The 20,838-nt window shown below is 44.7% G+C and overlaps 2 protein-coding genes across 3 annotated transcripts in view; one reads left to right on the top strand and one right to left on the bottom strand.

Annotated features, from left to right (window-relative positions):
* The first annotated feature begins 3,179 nt into the window (after positions 1–3,179).
* DUSP12 (dual specificity phosphatase 12) lies at positions 3,180–7,046 on the top strand. Its single transcript, XM_066175343.1, has 6 exons — positions 3,180–3,448; positions 3,525–3,638; positions 3,754–3,872; positions 4,800–4,896; positions 5,222–5,408; positions 5,921–7,046. Exons 1-6 carry the CDS (start codon positions 3,180–3,182, stop codon positions 6,080–6,082), a joined length of 948 nt encoding a protein of 315 aa, XP_066031440.1. The 3' UTR covers positions 6,083–7,046.
* The window catches only part of ATP6V1A (ATPase H+ transporting V1 subunit A), a 29,720-nt gene continuing 15,633 nt past the window's right edge, over positions 6,752–20,838 (bottom strand). For both annotated transcript variants that reach the window (XM_066175341.1, XM_066175342.1), the window contains exons 4-15: positions 20,492–20,706; positions 19,653–19,790; positions 19,005–19,156; positions 18,025–18,187; positions 17,494–17,602; positions 16,561–16,683; positions 16,358–16,472; positions 15,189–15,252; positions 14,256–14,459; positions 12,237–12,331; positions 10,908–11,079; positions 6,752–9,015 (exon numbers count right to left, since the gene is read on the bottom strand). In XM_066175341.1, coding sequence (XP_066031438.1) covers positions 8,923–9,015; positions 10,908–11,079; positions 12,237–12,331; positions 14,256–14,459; positions 15,189–15,252; positions 16,358–16,472; positions 16,561–16,683; positions 17,494–17,602; positions 18,025–18,187; positions 19,005–19,156; positions 19,653–19,790; positions 20,492–20,706 — 1,643 coding nt within the window. In that variant the 3' untranslated portion in view covers positions 6,752–8,922. The remainder of the gene's footprint in view (positions 9,016–10,907; positions 11,080–12,236; positions 12,332–14,255; positions 14,460–15,188; positions 15,253–16,357; positions 16,473–16,560; positions 16,684–17,493; positions 17,603–18,024; positions 18,188–19,004; positions 19,157–19,652; positions 19,791–20,491; positions 20,707–20,838) is intronic.

Genomic DNA, 20,838 nt, shown 5'->3' with positions numbered 1-20,838 from the left:
ACAATTTTCGGTGGTAGAGGAGAAGATGATGAGGGGAGGCGGAGGTGGGGGGAGAACAAGGGTTTTCAAATCAGACTGAAAAAAAAATATTTACTCTAATTTGGGAGTCATGAGCAAATTCAGGACACATCAACTCAGGCTGCAGGTGGCAAACACAGCAAAGGGGGGTGCATAGAAACAGAGAAGCAGTTTTGGTCCTGTGAAGCCATTAGGTACTGAGCTGTCAGTGGGCTCTGCCCCAAGGATTTAGTGCTTACCCCCACTATAGCTTTTCAGTTTGAAATAATGTCTTTTTCACATTCCCTTATTAGCCACAGATTTAGAATGCAGCGTGGAGAACTGTAGTGCTAACACTACCACTCGACCAACCTCTTGGGACCCTGCATCAAGCTCTGCCTGGTTTTAGTTGCAGACAGTACTGTTTGCCCCTGCATATTCACAGATTTTCAAATTAACAGAGATTATTAACCACCCCTTAATATTCACATAATACCTGGATAATATAACCCTGCTGTATAACTTACAGCCCCTTCAGTAACTTGCAGTTGTCTGCAGACTTTTTTCAGATCACTCAAGAAATGAATAATCTGTTTTTTCCCCATGGTAGTTTGCTACAATCGTTATCTGCTTTCACAAGTAAAGGTCCGGACACAGTTTTATTTGGTTTTAATTTCCACCTGTCTTTGTTTTCAGTATGCCTTTTTCCCCCTGCTGTCACTGGAAAGTTGTCTGCATTTTAAAATGCTTTTTCAGTAAATATTTCATTTCTAACTGATGGCAATGGCAACTGGAAGAGGATATTTTGCACATTTATGTAGCTTAAAATAATCTAAATGAGAGCTGTCAGAGACTCCCCATGCTCAGATACACAGGCACACCCTCTGGGTGACGTTTATGTGATTTAGAACTGATCCATCCAAAGAGGGGATCTGCTTTTCCCTGGAGCAGCTTGCCAGCTGGACTGCTGCACAATCATACAATGACACAATGACCCAATCACACAGGCACCAGGGCAAGCAAGGGAGGTGAGGCAGGATGGCAGCAAACTTTAGGCAGTGGCCTTGCACCCTTGGAAACCTTGGGGCCCATCTCAACTACAAAAAGTCGCCTCAGTCTGCTCAGTGGGCCACCAGGAGCACCTGGAAACTCCACAGTTCTGGAAGCTGCTGTCGCACTTCCCATCTCCCAGCAAGACTGGCAAGTGGTGCATGCTGTCTGCTGCACTGGTGAGGAAGTGTCTCGTGGGCAGCATCCTCAGCAGCATCTCTGTGGAGGCCCATCCCTCCTGCAGCACGACGGCTTCTCCATACTACCCCAGCTCCATCCGCCTCCCCTGCGGGAAAGGGATAGCAACCTTCCTTTGCACCCAGCTTCAGTCTCACCTTATCAGGTCTGAGGTGACTGCCAGTCTCACCTCCTCCGTGCCTAGTGAGCATCCCGCAGGGATCCCAGAGGCCCCTGAAGATGTTTTTGCAAGTTTTGCCTACGGCTGTCTCTCACTGAGCCACAGTAACACAATTCTCCCGGTGATGATAATTGGGGCCTTTAGGCTCTTCTATCCCATATAGTAGAGACAGGATAAGGTTTTGTGTCCCAGCCATAGAGAGAGCCTTAGCACAGGTCTTTATAATGAAATTTGGCAACTTGCCATGATAAAAAAGTGTGAGGGGGGAGGAGAGGGGACCAAGAGGATGGAGCCAGGCTCTTCTCACTGGTACCCAGCCACTAGGACAACGGGCAGAAACTGATCCACAGGAAGTTCCTCCTGAGCATGAGGAAGAACTTTACTGCGAGGGTGACCGTGCACTGGAACAAGCTGTCCAGAGGGCTTGTGGAGTGAGACAGAAAACAGCTGGCAAACAAACTTTCTAACAAAATTTAAAGTATTAGAAAGCAGGGATTCTTTATTTTGAGCGTGCTGGACACCCAAAAGGTATCTTCTCTAATTTAGGTGCGTTCAGAGTAAAATTCCATCATGACCATACATATTCATTGCATTGTACTTCCTAGCTAATACAGAAACATCACGTTTCCTAGAACTGATTTGCATGTTTTGCATGATTTGCATCCACCTCCTACTGGAATTCCTTTATGGTCCTAGAGGGTCATCTAAAGGGGTCTCTGGTGGTCATACTCACTGACTGCCCCTGAGAGGAAAGCCAGTGTCTTCACAAACATTTTGATAGGTGAAGGTGTGAGTGTTAATGTCTTTGAAATGGGTCTTAATGTCTCTGCTAACTTGGGGCAGCAAGTTTGTTGCAGAGCCCTGGAAGACTACTGAAACAAACAAGTGGCTCTGCACAGGCCTGAACTTATAAACTTTGGGGTAAAATAGTAGGTTTAAGGAGGGAATATATGGTAGATGGTCCGGGAAAGCTGTACTTTCCCTATACCTCAGAAATGGGGAAGGGAAGAGGGCAACGTGTGGCCAGGAGTTGAGGATTAAAGGAGGCTGCTCTCTCGGAAACCTCGAGAGAGAAAACCCCGCGGGCCTGTGCCGCAGGGGACTCTCCCTTTATTCGAATAAAGTTGCAGGACTCCTGTCTCCCATGTGGACCTAAACCTCTGGCATTTGTGGATTTTTCTGACATCCTCAATGTTGCATATGACCTTGGCTCGAACTTCTCTAAGGGCATGCGCTGCTGCTTCTTGTTACATGGCTTTTGCCACAAAAGCCACTATATTCCTCATAATCTGTTTATCCACTGGTTGCAGCTACATTTAGCATGCTGTGTGTCTACTTTTATACTATTTTATCTATTTTGCTAGTTAGTATTTAAGCTCTATTTAGCAGCTTCCAGGAGAGCTGAAAATTTCTATTCTCTGTGTTGTCTGTCAGGAGTCTCCCTCAGTGGAGATACTCCAGAACTGTCTGGACACGATCCTGAACCATGTGCTCTTGGACGACTCAGCTTGTGCATGGAGGTGGGACCAAATGACCCACTGTGGTCCCTTCCAACCTGACCGACCCTGCGATATTTGTCTTCTGAGCATTTGTAAAGAGACAAAGGGGTGGGGAAAAAAAATGCCGAGTTAAGACAGACACTCGTGGGAGAGAACCGCACCGGCGGGCACAGCGGCGTGACGATCATTACGGAAATCCTTCCTTCCCTGCTGCCAAGGGAAACGGAAAGCGCGGCCGTGCCGGGGGCGGCGCTTCCCTGTCGCCTCCCGCAGCCATGGCGGCTCCCGGCGGGATGGTGCCGGTGCTGGCGGGGCTCTATGTGGGCGGCGCGGAGTCGTGCTCGTCCCCGGAGGCGCTGTCGGCGGCGGGGGTGGTGGCGGTGCTGACGGTGGACGCGGAGGAGCCTCCGGCCGTGCCGGGGGTGCGGGCCATGCACGTCCGGGCGCTGGACGAGCCCGGCGCGGACCTGCTGAGCCGCCTGGATGAGTGCGCGGCGTTCCTGGGGGCGGCCCGGGCGGACGGCGGCGCCGCGCTCGTCCGCTGGTGAGCCCGGGGCTGTGCCGGGGACCGGCGCTCTCCGCGGCGGCCGTGCCGCTGACGGGCCGCCCTTGCCTTGCAGCCACGCCGGGGTGAGCCGCAGCGTGGCCGTGGTCGCCGCCTACCTGATGAAGACGCAGGGACTGGGCTGGGAGGAGGCGCTGGCCGCCGTCAGGGCCGCCAAGCCGGACGCGCAGTGAGTGCCCGGCCCGCGCCCCCCGCGCCGAGCCCGCCCGCCCGCTCCCCTCAGCCCGCTGTCCACCTCAGCTCGCTCCCCACCTTAGCCCGCTGTCCTCTCGCCCCCGCCGCAGGGTAAACCCGGGCTTCCAGCGGCAGCTGAAGCTCTACGAGGCGATGGGCTGCGCCGTGGACACCAGCAGCGTCCTCTACAAGCGGTACCGGCTGGAGATGCTCAGCGAGAGGTTCTCCGGTGAGTGGGAGCGTGGCGGGTGCACGGAGCGAAGCGCGGGGCAGTCTCCCAAGGAGGAGAACGGGCGGTCCCGGCATGAACGGGGAAGGCCCTGACAAAGGGGGGTGGCCACGAGTGTTGCCCTCAAAGCAGCCGGGCCTGGAGTTGGCCAGGGCAAGCATTCGCGTTATACCAGCCCTGGAGAATCCCAGCTCATCAGTGTGGCAAAAAATGTGCCTTTGAGAGATGCGTGGTAAGTAAGATCTGTCAGGAGCTGCGCTCTTTAGCAAAGTGCAAAAATTGGTAAAGGTCAGTTTGATACTTTTCGTGATTTTTACATCCCTGGCAAAGCAAACAGCATCCTCAGAAAATATGTCAGTGTGATGAAAAAAATAACATGCAAAACTTAGATAAAGTCGAAATTCAGGTAATAAATTTTCATACTTTAATTCACAAAAGATACATGTGCATCGCTGTAATTTTATAATAAATTAATAATCTGTAGCTTTTCTTGCAAGATCTCAGCGTTGCATACTCAGCATGACAGTGCTGTTGCCCTTTATGTGTCATTGTCCTTAGCAGTTCCCTTTTGCAGGCTGACTTTCCGTATGTTGGGCACTAAAACGTTGGCAGAACTGCTCAGAAACCTCCTCTGCCTTTATTTTCTGTTGAAGTAAGAACATAAAGCAAAATATCATTTTACCATGGTTGAGGCCATAGTCTCGATCCCAGTTCCTTGCATTAAGCAAATCCCAGTCTTAAGCATGGCAGGATGAGGCTCTTTTGTTTTTAGCTTAATCTGTTGGAATTGGTGAGAGAACAAATGAAAGGAAAGAAGGTGGCTCCTGCAGGCAGTGGCTGGGGCAGAGGCGCAGTCCCATCTCATTCCCAGGAATGCAGCGGGGCTGAGCTGATCCGATTCACAACATGGTCCTGACCCCTCTGCAGAACCTCAAGACTTGCCCCGAGAAGTCTTTGCAGTTGATCCTACCACTGTATGTCAAACTGTGAACACAGAGGTTCTCTACAGATGCAGGAAATGCAGGTACTTTATATATACATATAAAATACGTATTTTTACATATTTATAAAAAATGGGAGTGTCACTGATCAGGTCAGGGATGAGCTGTTGCCTAAGTTTCCACACTGTGTTTGCAAAAAAAAAAAAAAAAATCAAAAGTACGAAGTACAAAACTTCTCCTTCCCTGGAGTGGTGCTTGTGAACCTTTTAGACTAATCAAAAAAAAAAAAGTAGAATTTGTACTTGTCTTTATTTAGAGTCAGGAGACCCATATCCCTATTTTCTATTGTCTATAGGTTTGCCCAGTTCAAAAGTTTTACTTCTTTTTTCCCCATGTCCCGGGGGGCAGACGTGCTCTGTTCCGTAGCTCCAGCATTTTGTCCCACATGGAAGGAATGGGCCCGACAGCCTTTGCCCACAAGAGGATAACAGACTCTGCACGGCTCTCTGGGAATGGCCAGGAAAAGTGCACCTCCTACTTCATCGAGCCCGTGCAGTGGATGGAGCCGGCATTGCTTGGAGTAATGGAAGGACAGGTGAAGCTTTATTCTTTGAATTTTTGGGTTGTTTGTTTTGTTTGTTTTTTTTTTTTTTTGCAAAGGCAGAACTGTTTCTTCCCTGAAAGGAAAAACCCTCACGCAAGGTGCTCCCAAGCCTTTCTGCCATGAATTTTGCAGCTTGTGGGCAGATTCTTAAATGTAAAATAGTCTTTCACAAGGAAAGGAGCCGGTGCTCTGCTTGAGCTGACACCACCAGCCAGGATGTTGGACAGGGTTTATCTGCTGTTTGTTTCTATTACTGGAAAGATTTGTGGGACTTCAGAAGGCTGTTGTGGTCTCAGGCTGACCGAGTCTTCTGGGCCCTGGTAAAACTGTCTTGGAATCGTACCAGATCCCAGCAGCTGCATTTTCACACCTTCCTTTCAGCCAGCACAGCTGTCTGCTACACCCCAGGGCTAAAGAGCCCTTCCAGTTGAGCATTTTTTTGCCTGTTTTTAACTAGATCCACATGAACACGTCTTAGACTGAGTCCTGGGCTTTTCTTGCAGCTTCTGTGTCCCAAATGCACGTCGAAGCTGGGCTCCTTCAGCTGGAGGGGGGACCAGTGCTCCTGTGGCCGCTGGGTGACGCCGGCCTTCCAGATCCACAAAAGTCGAGTGGATGAAGTGAGGACACTGCCAGTTGGGAACTTCCAAACTGCCAAAACCTGAACTCATCACTTCACTTGATGGATTTCTTAACGTCTACTGAGAACTACTAGACCATGTTTGTCAGGAAAGGAGCATATGACTTCCACTTCTTTGGGAGGGGGTTGGAATTATTTGAACACCTTCAGCTTGCTGTCTCACTATATTCTATGAAATATCAGAACGCTTTCTTCCAAGAGGTGTTACAGAGTGGTAAAATCCACAAAATGGGCCAAATGTGATGTTTTTAGTGTATTCTTCATTCATGTGTTGCTGTTTACAGAAGGTCTCGACTCTATTCAAAAGGAGTTGCTGTGGCCAGCAGTGCTGCTCAGCTTCTAATCCAAAGTGCCAAGTGCCCTAAAATGGTACATTTATTTTGCATGCATGGCAGCAAGAGGCAAACTTACAGTTACACTTTTATTGCATTAAAAGTAATCCTAAAAGTACCTGCCCTAAGACTATTTACTACTTTGTAACTCTTTCACGTAATGTGTGAGATTGTGCAAGCTGTAATGGAATGGGAGAACTGAAGTAAACAGTCCATGCCAAATTACCACTTACAGTTTTAAAGAAATCCCTAAAGTGATTAAGTAATTTTTTTAAACAAGCTGTGACCTTTTGTGATGGGCTGCTGTGTACGTCACTGTGGCATAGGTTAGGTTTGACATAAGAAAATAGGACAGATAAAACTTAATTTAAATCAATTTTATTTTCATTGACTTGAACAATTTTTTTTAAATTTATTTTTTACACAATTTCCAGCAACATACATTATGAAATATACAAGATAAAGTAGGTGGTGGGGTTCTGCCCATGTTGTAATTCCTCCCACAGCTGTGGAAGGAAGACTTGCAGGACACAGTGAACATCAGAATCTCAACACTGAAAACTGACACAAAACAAAAAGGACAAAAATATATATGAAACTTTGAACTGGTCACACTTCAGGGCCAGGTACAGCACAATAAATATTAGAACTGCATTATCTTAGACATCTTCTGTAAAGTTTATAACATCCTCTGTTTAAAGAGATAAGAACATCTGGTTTCTAGCATGAAATGCTACATTGTACAGTGGTGAAGGGTACAAACGATGAGCCCAGCAAGGGCTTGGATGGTGACTACTCATTCACACATGCTCGTTGATAAAATAAGCAGCATACACCAAAAAGTTTAGTGAGATGTAAACTTAAACGTTCACTACCAGAATATCAGCTGGAGGAGCAGTTTCTTTTCGGGAGAACCAAAAATAGTCAATCCCTCTAAGTTTCAGCTGGGCTCTCCCCTGACAAACAGTGGGTTGATACCGTAATGGAAGTGGCAGCATTTGGTCCGTAGCACAAGATCCCTTTGCATCACTACTGTTCAAAGCTGGCGCCGGTGGAAATACTTCAGTGCAGAATTAACGCTCACGTAGGCATGGTGTCACCAACAACAGGTGCTGTCTCAGGACTAACAAAGCAGTAGATGGCAGCTGGAACCCAGCTGGGCACAGGATGCCACCTGTCACAATCAAGAGGGAGAGACTGGAGAGGATGCCAGCATCTCTCTCTCTTGCACTCTGGAGCAATGGGATGAGTGCTGGTCTCGGGGAGTTTGACAGAAAGGCTGCGCTCTGTTCATTCCTCATCTCAGTCTTGTTTTACCAATAAAAAAGCCCAAGAGACAGCAGCTTCAGCTGCTTGACAGAGTGCTTCCAGAGCACAGAGCAGAACACCAGAGCCACTGGTTTCTCTTGCATCGTAATCAACAAGGCAGGAGTAAATACATTTTGTACTCATCAGCCTTCCCCCATTCATCCCCCGCCCCCAGCTGAGCATCATACATTCCTCTTTACACAGGAACTGGGGACCTTCTGTGCCACCACCCAACAGGCCATATGAGCACAGGTGGAGGAAGGAGGCTAAGCACGTGCTTTCCTTTCCTTGGCATAACCTGGGCATTGCACTGAGGGCAACTGCACTGGCAGAGCACCACCAAGGAAGGACCACGCTGTGGTCAGCACATGTGGCATCACTGTACCTTGCCAGCCACGCCCTGCAGTACATGGCAGCAGTCACAAGCTTCACGAAGTAAAGCAGCTGAGCGTCAGGAAATTGTACAGGATGAATGGGAGCCAGGAAGGTAAAATTCTGCTGGAAGCTGAGCACCTATGGCTTTGATTTTAGCTGATGCTGAGCCAAACAGTCCTATCTGTATTAGACAGGAAGATAAAATTTTGTTTCTCCAGTGTACAAAATTATACCAGTCGCTTGTATATGCTCATCTTCTAGTTAGTCCCTTCTTGGAGAGGACCGGAACTACCACATTTCAATACCAAAAGACTCAGCTGAGAGATTCAGAAATGACAGTAGTGAATTTTTGGTTGTATCAACGTCATCAGAATATGGTCAAAAATTCTGTTTGAGAACGGGGAGTTCTACGTCTGATAGTCACTTAGCAAAGTGCCAGGTGTAAATGCCCTTCCCACTGCCAGCTCGCAATGTACCGCATGACTGCGTGAAGACCTACACCTCCTCTGCCAGTGCAGCTCAACTGGTTACACCCCGAGGTGAAACACTGGTTACCAGGAGAGCTGGGAGAGGAAAGGTAAGAATTTTCCCACCCTAGAAGTGTACAACAGCATTTCCTCACTTGGCCAGGCCCATTCACACATCACTCACCACTTCAGACGCACAAAGCAATGCCAAATACAAACTAAGAGGAATGTTTTTTGTAAAGACACTCTCTGAGTATGAACAGGGGAAACATACGGTTATTTATCAACTCAAGTACTGTTGCATCATTCTTGTAAGGTAGGGAAGCAGAGGAGCTGAGATGAGGAACTGAGAGGACAAACTGGAGTGGTCACAGAGGTCGAGTCTAGTCTTCCAGACTGCGAAATGCATTCTGCATATCCTCAAACAGCTGAGCATAGTCCGCCTTGATTTTTGTTTCACCATCTTTGACGGGGTCCTGAAAGAACATAGCAAGTAAACAGATCTATCAGGAAAAGCCCATGGTACGTAAGTCAGCCCTGGGTTGCCACTGCTGTAACCTCTTGACCTCAGGATTAACACTTGCCAACTGCAGAGCAGGCACTGTAGCTCTGTCTTTGGATCCTGTCTGTCTCACCAACAGCCAGAGGGTTTAAATCTCTTTCTCTTCCCACATTAGTGAGCAGGTAGAATGGGTACTGGAAAGAGATTTTTTTTTCACGAGCAGTGGTTAGTGCACTGAAAAGCAACTGATTTGGAAAGCAATCAAAAATACTGAGGGTCTTGGTTAATGCTGTGTGGTTTAAGAGCTGTAGTGATTAATACCAGCTGCTATCCCAACACCAAATGCAGTGTATCTCCCCTAAGTAATGGAAGACGTACTCTACCATTACTGAGAGGTTCTTTGGTTCAAATTAAAATGCATTGTTTAATCATAAAAATCTCAAAAATATCTTGGTACAGCTTCATTTTCTCAGAATACTTTTCATGAAAGAAAGGCAAAAAATGCAACTGTCAGCTTTGCTCTGAGGCTGCAAGGTTTTCTCTGCAAGAAGCATTAACTGTCAGGCTGTGAAATCTGTTCAATGTTTTCACCATTCTCCTCTAACTGCTAAGATCCTCTGGTCAGTGCAACTCTTGGCAAACACAGAGGCCTTACATGTGTGGATACACTGCTTCTTACATTGTCTTTCCAAACTACCCAAACTGTAGGATGCAGGACATCTGAATCCTATCACCTGTCAGACTGCTATCTGGGGGATACAATTTTCCTTTCATAACTATTAGAGGTCCAGCTCCACTTAACATATATTCACTGTCTGGATTCTCTTTTTTCAGCCATGCTGTCCCCTGCTCTGCTGTACTGCAGGTGCCCGCTGGTGGGCCAGGGTTTGTAGGGAGTGTTTTAATTATCCTGTCTGTGCCTAACCAGTTCTCAAAGAAGCTCATGTCCCCAAGGGCATCTTATGTTCTTGATGCTTTGAGAATATGTACCAGGAATCCACTTACTGCAGCAACAACCCAGTACCCTGCAGGAACAGAATACATTCGCATGGCAGAATATTAAATTCTAAACATATTTAATCCAATGCTACTTGTTCTCTGAAGATTTGCAGTACTGACTTACATGAGTTTTAACAGAGTAAGCTTTATATTTCATAGAGGATTTCAGTCAGTATCACAGGTTACTACTGTCCTACCAGTAACAGCTAACCCAGCATGCTCTGGATGAGTCTTAGTAAAGCTGTACCCTAAAATGACAGCTACTGAAGTTAACCCAGAGCAGGTGCTCCAATCCACTTGTTTTAAGCCTATGTTAAAGTTACTCCTCCCTTCCTCTCCCCACTTCCAGCAGTCTCTTTTATATTAGAGACAGGTATAAGCAGCCTGAAGTTTAAATCCAGGAAAAACTGAACGACAGAAATGTTAACTGAGCTATTTTAAATAGAAGTTAAGGAAAGAAATGCTCCTTTAATAATATATGATGTGTCCCATGTTTAACTTCAGGCTGTTTCTCTCTGATAATAGTCTCCTTAGAACATGTTATAATATTTTTTACAGAATTTTATCATAAAACCCCAAAGCAAACAGGAAAAGGTGCTTGTACTGTTACCATGACTATATGTAACACAAAAGAGACTGCTGAAGGAGAGGTTGCCAAGGCTGTGCAGTTAGCATCACCTAACCGGATTTCTGCACTGACCATTCCTGTGCTCACAAACCAACACTTTACTGTTTTTGAAAATGATGGCAAAGAGTATCTGTTCACAGAGCTTCATCAAAGGTCTTTGGTCAACACCACTGAGTCAGTCTTTCAGAGGCCCTGGACGCTCACAGGAAGCAGGACAACCCACTTCCTTACAAACATACCTTGAACTTCATGGAGGTAAGTCTGTAGAGGATTTCGCTCATGTTCTCTCGGATGATGGACCACGTGATCTTATTGTCACTCTGAGCTGTGGTTTCTACAGCACGCCGTGCCATGTCATAAAATGCAATCATGTTGGAAAGCATTCCCACTGTTTTATAAAAAGGGCAGAACCTGATGGAATAGAAGAGGACCTGTCAGGCATCTTGGAACAGTTAACAGCATTCTCCCCTGACAGAAAGAGCGCCAGCCTGCTTTACTCAGGGATTTTTAATGTGTACTGCCAAAGGAGAGGGGCTGCCTCAAACAGGTCCCACATTTTTAAAGTCAGATTGCAGACCAAGACAGTCATCCTGAAGCTGACTGAAGTTGAAGTTTCTGAAGCAGTACCCAAACATTCAGGCAAAACAGGAGTGAACAGGAACTGCTGCTCTACAAGTCTCACGTTTCAATCTGTGCCAATGCTAACAAGTGAAGGAAAACAATGAGCAGCCAACAGAATTCCTCCTTCCTGTTTTGTCCATCAAGGGAGCAGGCTTCCTCCTAACAGCCTGGGATGACAGTTCTGCAAGTTTCTTTGCCCACAGGAAAGGGAGTTACTCTTTGACAAGAGCACTTCATACAGTTCCATTTTTAATGGGTCAGTGAGTGCCATGAAAGGTACCTCAGTATTATTTATGTGCTACTTCCTGGGCTTCCTATAGCGTGCACACATACCTGCCCTAGTAACTTGATCAAAGGCACATACTGTTACAAAATGATGGATGTCTACATTTTTAGTGATAAAGTACTTGAGACTTCCTCATCTACCTGGGCTGGGGAGTAAGATGAAGTACAAAAAAGCCCCTTGTCAGGCTGTTAAAACACAAGGATAGCATGGAAAGAAGAAAAGCAGAGTTCACTAGGGAGAAAGAGAGAGTAAGGGTGTTTTTGATGGATCAAACTTACTCAAGAATTCTGCAATACTAACTGAAAGCAGATTCTTGCAGTCCCCTGTGTCTTGATGGAATAAACAGGAAGACCTTGGATGTTGTCTGTGAAAATAAAGCAGTCCTGTCCTCCTCCTCAGACATGCTACTGCAGAAACACTGGCTAACAGAACAATAGAGGAAGACCTGGGAAGCTCAAAGGGTTCTGTTTTCAGAAGGAGTCTGCATGCCTTGGGTAAGACAACGTGAATGCACTGCTGAATGGGCTACCTAAGCACAGTTCTTCTACTTCTTTAGGGACAACAACATTAATTTCTGCACTGGTCAGCTTCCATATAAAATAACTGAATCAATCCAGACTGCACAGGACTAAAGAGGGCAGAGTGGCCAGTCAGATCTCACCTGTCATAAGGCGTGTAACCATTCTGCTGCAAGAAGTCATCTTTTATCAGCTTGGCAACCTCCAAGGTAATTTTATCTGTTTCTGCTAAGGAAGCCTAGAAAAGTAAGGTAAACAGTTAGTTTAGTACTCAAGTCCATGAAGACATGTTGTGTCCTGGTCAAGAACAGCTGTCTTTCAGTACCTGTCTTCTTCCTACCCTCCTAAGAAAGCATCGAGCAGAACTCTGTCTTTTGGGTATTTCTCACTCCCTGCCATAGAACAGCCAATTTAACTGATTGCCAGACTAAGATGGGCCAAAGAGTAAGTCTGCTTTAGGTCTATTTGTTGATAAAGGAAACTTCCTTCCCACTGTTTAAAACCATGGAAAAGCCACCAGACACTGAAAATGCACATGGCCTTGCTATGAAATACATTGAAACGTCACCTTCCTAAATAAGGAGAAATTCATTTTTTACCTTCCTCAATCCTTATGGAAGAAAGACTAGATCTCAGCATGCTAGATCAAGAAGCAACCTAAAGGATTTGGTACTAGTCTGCACTGTTACCAATGCCCTTTTCCCACCTAGCATCCAAGAAAAGAAAAGGAGCTGATGACAATGCCTGTCATACTCCACAGCACAGCCACAACCCTGCTGCACACTGCTGCTCTTGGAATCACAGATAGCTCTTCTCCACCTTCATCATCCTTTTGCCACAGGGGCCTGATTGAGCTTTAAGTAGCCCAACTTGCTTTCTAGACAGGAAGTTTGTACCTTCTTTCATGAGAAGACTAACAGAATTCAGAGCTAAAAAGAAAAACATATACTGACTGTACTTCCACAATTCCTCCTTTCTAAAGGTTTGTTGCAGTTGTTAGCCAAGCCCAGTCAGAAAGGAACTGTCAAAGATAACATCTCTTAGAAAAAAAAAATCACCAGTTCCAGTACTTCTATCATGAGGACAATGCCTAGTCACAAGTACTGGCTCATCAATATCCCTTCCACACCAAGGAGCCAATCCTACCCTGCTTTGCAAACCAGTCTTTTAGAAGATGGTCTTGTAAAAAGAGAACTGCAGAACGTCCTATGACCCCATTTTTTCATTTTCTTCAAAGACACATCAAGAGAAGAGAGCTCTACTAGGCAGGATCTGATGAAAGGTCTCATCTTGGTTGGATTAGAATGTCAGTGAAGAGACAGAGCACCATGAGCAAACTTCCTTCAAGTAACTGTATTTAATATATGTTACTACACACTACTACAGCTCTGAAAATCAAAATAGCTCATCTGAACATCAAGGAATTAAACTACTGTCAAGTATATGCCAGGAACCTGCCAATTATCATATTTACATTGCTTAGCTGAAACACAGTATTCACTGGGTCCTTTCAGAGAGCTTTCAATGGAAATTTTCCTGTCCAAGTTTAGCTTTCTCTTCAAAACACTGAAGTGAAAAAAGGAAATTAAAGAATGCCTGCAAAATGGAGCCATATGTCACAGGTTTCCAAAGAAAAAACAGACAATCACAAGTTTTTTGAAAAGCACACTTCACTTTGTTTCTACAGGCCAACTTGTGAATGCCAACACCTCTGTCTTGCAGCTGGCAACATGGTTTCTAACAAACTGTAACCCTTCAGATGACTTCAACAGCAAATACAGCTTTGCATAATTTCTCTACAAAGACTGGTTCCAATGGAACAGTACTTTAAGTTGCAGCAAAGGGCATTTCAGCAATACTAGAACACTGAAGCAAGTGAACTTTAAAGCAAGCAGAAGATGTCCCACAATCTCATTTACATGAGAAAAGTAGCACCAAGCCAAGGTTTAGCAAATCTGAAAAACTATTTGTCACAAGAAGTCAAACATCACGTAGGAAAGTTGGAATAAAACACAATTTGAGGTGAGAGAGTCTGACATCTCCCAGTGATCTTTTGTGTGCAATGCAGTATCCATTGGGTCTGCTCTAAGACATGGTCAAAAGCCCGCACTAACCACAAGGAAATGGAGGATGGCTCAATGACCCCACATCTAGTCACTCACCTTCCCCACAAGCTGCACAATCTCTGCAAGGTCCTCTTCCTCCTGCAGGATCTCTTTGGCCTTTGTCCTGAGAGGGACAAATTCTGTAAAATGCTTGTCGTAGTACTCGTCCAGGGCTCGTGTGTATTTGCTGTAGCTGATCAGCCAGTTCACAGATGGGAAGTGCTTGCGCTGTGCCAGCTTCTTATCCAGGCCCCAGAAAACCTGCCAGAAGCCAGAAAGGTCAATCAGCTCTCCAAATCAAAAGTGAACTAAAATAATTGAAGGTTATTTAAAAAAAAATACAGAGAGCAAGTTGAGCAAGTTGGAGTTAATGCAGCATGGCAAAGGCTTCACAAACGGAAACGTGGGAGCCTGTTAACTACAGCAGTCACATTCAAATAACACTTCTCAAAAAAACCTGATGCAACTTTTAAGCTGAGTTCAGATTTATTCAGTTGCGGCTGCTCACGAGGGAGCAGTCAGCCATAGCAATGTCAATATTGGAGTCTAAGTAAAGCGGAGACCGAATAGACGTAACTGCTTTTCCCAAAACTGCAAACAGTTGGAAGACACTCCCAGTCAGCTTCTCTTTTCAATGTGGGTTCAATGTACCTGTTTAAAGAGTGGTCTGCTTTCCATCTCAGCTGGAACAGATACATTTGGAGTGCAGCTCAATGGGCAGCACATAGAAAGCATGCAGATATCCCTGAACAGGCAGTGTTGGAAGGAATTGCTGCCTTCACTCCCTCTTCCAAAGGGATCTCAAACACATCAGTTTGAGATCATCTCACAAGGTTGCCTTTTACAGTGTTAGAACATTTTCCAAAACACCTACAAAAAACTGTCTGTGTCAAAGCTCTCTCAACCCAGCCACTGGCAGAAATGTACTGAAGTACAACCGTCTGGAGTCTAACAAAGTGGACAGAAGAGCTGCAATTTTATGGGATGTACCTGAACAATGCCGAGGGTAGCAGATGTGACAGGATCAGAGAAGTCACCACCTGGGGGAGAGACACTGAGCAGGAAGAGATAGGAAAAGGTTATCAGAGTTGCTTTCACAGTTCAAACTGAAGTACTGAACATATCACTGACTACACAGGTCAGTGTAGAGAAACCAGAAAAGTCCTGGTGATTTCAAGTAAATAACAGATTGCAATATGTTTGCAGAAAGTGCTTGATTACCCACACAGGGTTAATATCAAGCATACCACAAAATAGTTACATCAGTGACTGATGGACAGTATTAAGGTGTAATTTCAGTCACGTTAGCACCAGCTAGTAACTCTAGCTTGGATCATCAAACCTGTCTCAATTGGAACAGATTCAGCAAGAGTGCTGATAGAACATTATGAACACACAGTCCAGTGATTTTACAGGAAACAATATCCCAATTTGAAATTATTTTTGATATTCACCTATACAGTAACTACTTCATTTGTGCTTGACACTCCAATACACACCTTCCCAGAGATAAAATAAAATAGCCTTCCAATCTCAAAAGCAGAAAGCCTTTATATATGCATGTTGTGAACAGCAGAACTAAGCAGAGCAAAAAATCAGCTCTAGGTGTTCTTGCAGATGCCAGAGGTCCTTATGAAAACACAGGGAATCCACTTTTCCCAGAGTATGATACATAAACCAGTATCACCTAGGAGAATGCCTGTGGACATGCTTTTCACAGCACATCACAGCCTGAGATACGCTACTCCATGGAATTCTACTCTATTTAAGCATGAGAGTCATGATTCATTATGCCCCCAAGTGCACACACTGTTGTTCTAGCTGCCCCTTCTTTCCTGCTCTGAGCATGGTTTGACATGCTTTTCAGAGAGCTCTAATGACATTCTTCCCTGAGCCCCTTGAACCGATTGCTGTGCCTGTGATTCCACACCTCACAGAGCTACCTGTCCACATTGATTCCTTCTGCCCTCATGCACAGGTAAGCAGCAATTCTGGGCAAACAGACACTAAGCATCTACCCACTCATTCCCATATTTTTACGTTCTGCAGCTGCACAGAGCAACGAGGACTTTTCCTCTGGCAAAAAAAGTTACTGTGTCATATGAAAGCAGCCAGGAAGAACTGCAGGCAGTGCAGAGGCAAAGCAAGGCAATACTCACGCTCCAACAATGCTGACGCTGCCTTCCCTCTCAGGATTCCCCAGACACTTCACCCTCCCGGCTCGCTCATAGAAAGAGGCCAGGCGGGCACCGAGGTAGGCTGGATAACCACTGTCTGCAAACACCAACACACAGACATTCAGTCAAAGGCTCAGAGTTTAAGGGCTGCACTTACAAGACTGGACTGAGGAAAGGCTACTCACCAGCTGGCATTTCAGCCAGTCGCCCTGAGATTTCCCTGAGGGCCTCAGCCCATCGGGAAGTAGAGTCTGCCATCATACTGACATGGTAGCCCATATCCCGGAAATACTCAGACAGGGTGATTCCTGTAACAAAGACAACAGCGTGCTGCAGGATACAGTTTAGACAGGAATTCTATGTTCATATGTTGTATAAAGATGCAAATAAACCAAATTATTTGAGTTTAAATTTTGATGGAAATGAACAATGGAAGTTACTTTCTTCCCGCTTATGTCCCCGCTGTCTTCTTTTTTTGCTGTTGCTGTTTATTTCTTCTCATTCTCCTCATTTTTGTTTATGAACCACACAGACTCATCTACATTCACATGTATTTCTTTGAAGAGACACTGCAATGTCACTGATGCTACTCTTTCCCTCACTGAAACCATGAACAAAGACTCTTCTTACTGTAAAACGTCTCCTTCCCTTTCAAACCACCAGAATACAGGTGTGAGAAAAGGTCGTGTTTTATCTGAATTATCTGACAACTGTTCATAAAAAAGAACTTTAAAAAAGCCTTTAAGAGGCTGCAAAGGAAAGATTAGTCTGCCAACTCAGAGAATACTATTCCTGTCCGTTTAATGGCTGTACTTGTCAGCAAAGAGCTAGTCAAAACCTAAAGCTTACAGAATTAACACATGTAGAAAACTTAGACAAGTCCTGGCACAGTAGTTTCACCTTAGAAACAAAATTTACTCAATATTCAGAAACGGCAATTATACACAAGCAAGTCAGACTCAGTTAAGATCCTAAGACTTGGTGCAGGCAAGGTCTGAAAGGGTTTACTTCTGAAACTAGACAGGCTTTTTGATATAGCCATCTCAGGAACTGAAAATACTAGAGCACGACAGCTTGCTTTATATACACAACTTTCTCTATCCTCTTGTAAATCTTACCAGTATAGATGGAGGCTTCTCTGGCAGCCACAGGCATGTTGGAAGTATTTGCTACCAGAGCTGTTCTCTTCATAATGCTTTCTACCTTGCCATCAACTTCCATGGTTAACTAAAATGCAAGAAAAGGAAAAACATCTAAACTGTAACAGGAGCAAGTTTTTTTGTTAATTTCTTGCTGCTTGGTTCTTTTACTGTTTTACTTGCCTTGTTTCAGGATACTTTCCTCACAGCTATTCTACTAAGAGGAGAGATGAGATTCAAAATTTTAGGATATGTTGGTTTGTCTTTCAGACTGCACACAGCTTAACTTTTTAATGCACATGCTGCAGCCTCACCTCATTTTCTGCAACTGAGGGGTCACTGAAATAATTCTTGCACAAGCCAAAAGGGATTTTTGCCAGATCTTCAAGGCAGGCAAGATGATCTTTTCAAGTCACTCTACCAACATGATATTTAACTCGGTTACAATACCAGTGTGATAGCAAGTCTTCCCAGGAGAAGGTTTACTCTCCGTGAAATCTCCATACTAACCTCAGGGAAATCTCTCAGTACTTCAGACATTTCATTTCCTCGTTCTCCACAGCCTACATAAATGATGACATCACTGTTGGAGTACTTTGAAAGAGACTGTGAGATCACAGTCTTTCCACAACCAAATGCCCCAGGAATCGCTGTTGTACCCCCTTGTACACACCTGAGTAAAGAAAAAGGACTCTGATTTGCAAGGAACTAAAAAACAGCTCTTTCCCATCTTAGAATATATTTTCCACTAGAACTCCCTCATCAAAAGCAGAATGACAGGAGCCATATTCAATGTTCTGGGTGAGAAACACAGAGGTAATTTCACTAAATCAAAACATCAAGGGATTAAACCATCCTTTTCTTCTCCTGTCCTTGAGGTATCTGACTAATGCTGATACAACAGCATGACTTTTGGGCTTGAAACATAACAGTTTTCACAGCTGGAAGCAGCAATGGAATGCAAATGCTAAGAAAAGAACAACTGTACTTAGCTATGAATTACAGAATAAGCAGCAGAACATTTTAGGACCAAAATAACTGAATTCAGTGTCTTAAAACTTAGCTGCTTAAATGAGCAGTTTGTGTTACAGTTAAGTGCAACAGTTTTCCTAAGTGGCAACCTCAAAATCATTGGAAACCACACATCCTCAAGACCATGGAAAGATATCCTACTCATGCATTCAAATGAAGATAGCAAGCTTCAAAGTTCTAGCCTTTCTGCAGATGTGACATGGTTATGTTAAGTTTATGCATGTCCAGTCTTTTCTAAAATAATGACCTGGAACAGTTTTGTTAAACTTCCTTTTTCCCCCAGTGGGTTCACCTGCCAAATAAATATGAGAAGTTCAGCTAAATATTTTTTAAGATTATGCTGTGACACATGGTGAAAGCTTACCCTTATAAAAACCCTAAGGATCTAAGGCCTCCTGCCTCTGCTTCCCCCTAAGAGAGAGATTCCTTACACAGTAGAAGATACAGGAAGTACTTACGGGAAGAGGGCATCCAGCACTCGTTGGCCAGTTAACAAAGGATGATTGGCTGGTAACTTCTCGGTAACAGGACGGACTTGACGTACAGGCCACACCTGCACCATGGTGAACTTCTCCTTCACACCTTCAAACTCCAGCTCTAACACAACATCCTAACAGAGAGCACCAGACAGCTGAAGTAAGCAAACAGCTGCATGCTGCACCAGCACACAAATTCTCATTTTAACTACTCTGCACAGGCCTTTGGTAACATCACAGAGCTCTTAGAACCTCAACGTGCAATCATCACCTCCCAAGGGAAGGCTCTTTCCCATATTTACAAGGCCACTGGGGGAAAACAGTGCAAGATACAGCATACATTAAAAATATGCTTTTGAAGAGCATCTTACATATTCATAAGATACTGTAGATCCCCACAGAGGTCATCAAACATGGCATAGTGAAATGTCATTGGGAAGCCATATACATAGATAGTAGCTGCACAAAATAATAATGCAACCCCTGCAGGCAGGGTAGCAGAAGTGATCATTAACTCAGACACCTTGTTGCATGAAACACTTTAGCTGGCCTCATGCAGAACAGAAAGAGTACATCAACCTTATAAAAGAGACATGGAAAATACCAGCAACTGCTGTTTGGGAGACTTACTGAAGTGTCATAGTTTCCTGGAGGAGCAATGTATGTAACTGTACCCCTATTCCGTGGGGGCAGCATGATTTTGTGTTTGATCAGGGAGTTTTCATTCACCACACCATAAATATCTCCACCAGTGATGTGGCTGCCGACCTAAAATCAGAACAGGTCTATTAGTCATAACTTTTAAAAAAGAATCTTGACAAACTGTAAAAAATACTACAGCTATTAAGTCTAGCACTGTGATTACCCCTTTTAAAAATTCCTTATTACAGCACAGTAGCTCATTTACATAACTCATTACTCCAACAGCATTGCTAGCAACACTACCTGTGCTCAAGCGCCTTTCAAGGCTCAGACAGGAGCAATTACTGATAGACAAAAGAATTTTCCTCATTTCTTTTCCACCTCTCAATCTAATGTGTGGAGAAGAGAAAGGATAGCATATGCTAAGCTGCAGGGTTGGAAAAAAGATGCTGCAAAGGGCTAAAGCCATGACATTTTCCATCTCTAAGGTTACCTTCACCATTTGCAAAATGAGTGCTGCAGTCATTCTTTTTTGCTCAGGTAACACCTGCTCCTGCTGATGCTTACTGCAATTCCACGAATTTGTCTGTGGTTTGGTAAATACATTAAAACTCGGCAAATTTCTCATATGCAGCAGCAACACACCTTAAGTCATATCAAGAAAGTTTTGGTGATCCCCATCCAGTCTCATACATCACTAACAACTCCTAGCACTTCTTTTTGGAAACTTCAATAAATGCAGCATTAACCACAGGTTCCACACTGCTCCAGCTCTAAGCTCTGGGGGTGGAGGAGCAAGAGGGGAACACAGAATTGTCAGCACCTACCCGCAGGTTTTTGGAAGGTGTGAAGTCCCATTTGATATCTCGGCTCAAAGCTGACACGTTGACACCTCTAGGGATATAGATACTTTTGGTCAGAGTGCTGATGTCCGAGAGAGGTCTCTGGATACCATCAAAAATGGCTCCCATAATGCCAGGCCCCAGTTCCACTGACAGGGGTTTCCCAGTACGGAGCACAGGATCTCCTACAGAGACACCAGCTAAAAATTTGCTGAGGAAAAGTTCATCCAGAACAAGGGAAAGAAACCAGGCAGAATTCATCAGGTTCATAACATCATACTCTCAAACCCCTTTTCTGACTTTAGGGTAATACTGTTCCTATGTTACACATC

This window comes from Chamaea fasciata, unplaced genomic scaffold (genome assembly GCF_029207755.1).
Source record: "Chamaea fasciata isolate MVZ Bird 193981 ecotype frontalis unplaced genomic scaffold, bChaFas1.0.hap1 SCAF_2, whole genome shotgun sequence".
NCBI lineage: Eukaryota > Metazoa > Chordata > Aves > Passeriformes > Sylviidae > Chamaea > Chamaea fasciata.
This window is presented reverse-complemented; position numbering and strand designations above follow the sequence as displayed.

Bases quoted from the DNA above. Each gene is read 5' to 3' on its own strand.
- DUSP12 (XM_066175343.1), top strand. From the start codon at position 3,180: ATGGCGGCTCCCGGCGGGATGGTGCCGGTGCTGGCGGGGCTCTATGTG. The intron at 3,873-4,799 runs GTGAGTGGGAGC...ACCCCTCTGCAG, and splicing joins GCTCAGCGAGAGGTTCTCCG to AACCTCAAGACTTGCCCCGA. The intron at 5,409-5,920 runs GTGAAGCTTTAT...CTTTTCTTGCAG, and splicing joins TTGGAGTAATGGAAGGACAG to CTTCTGTGTCCCAAATGCAC.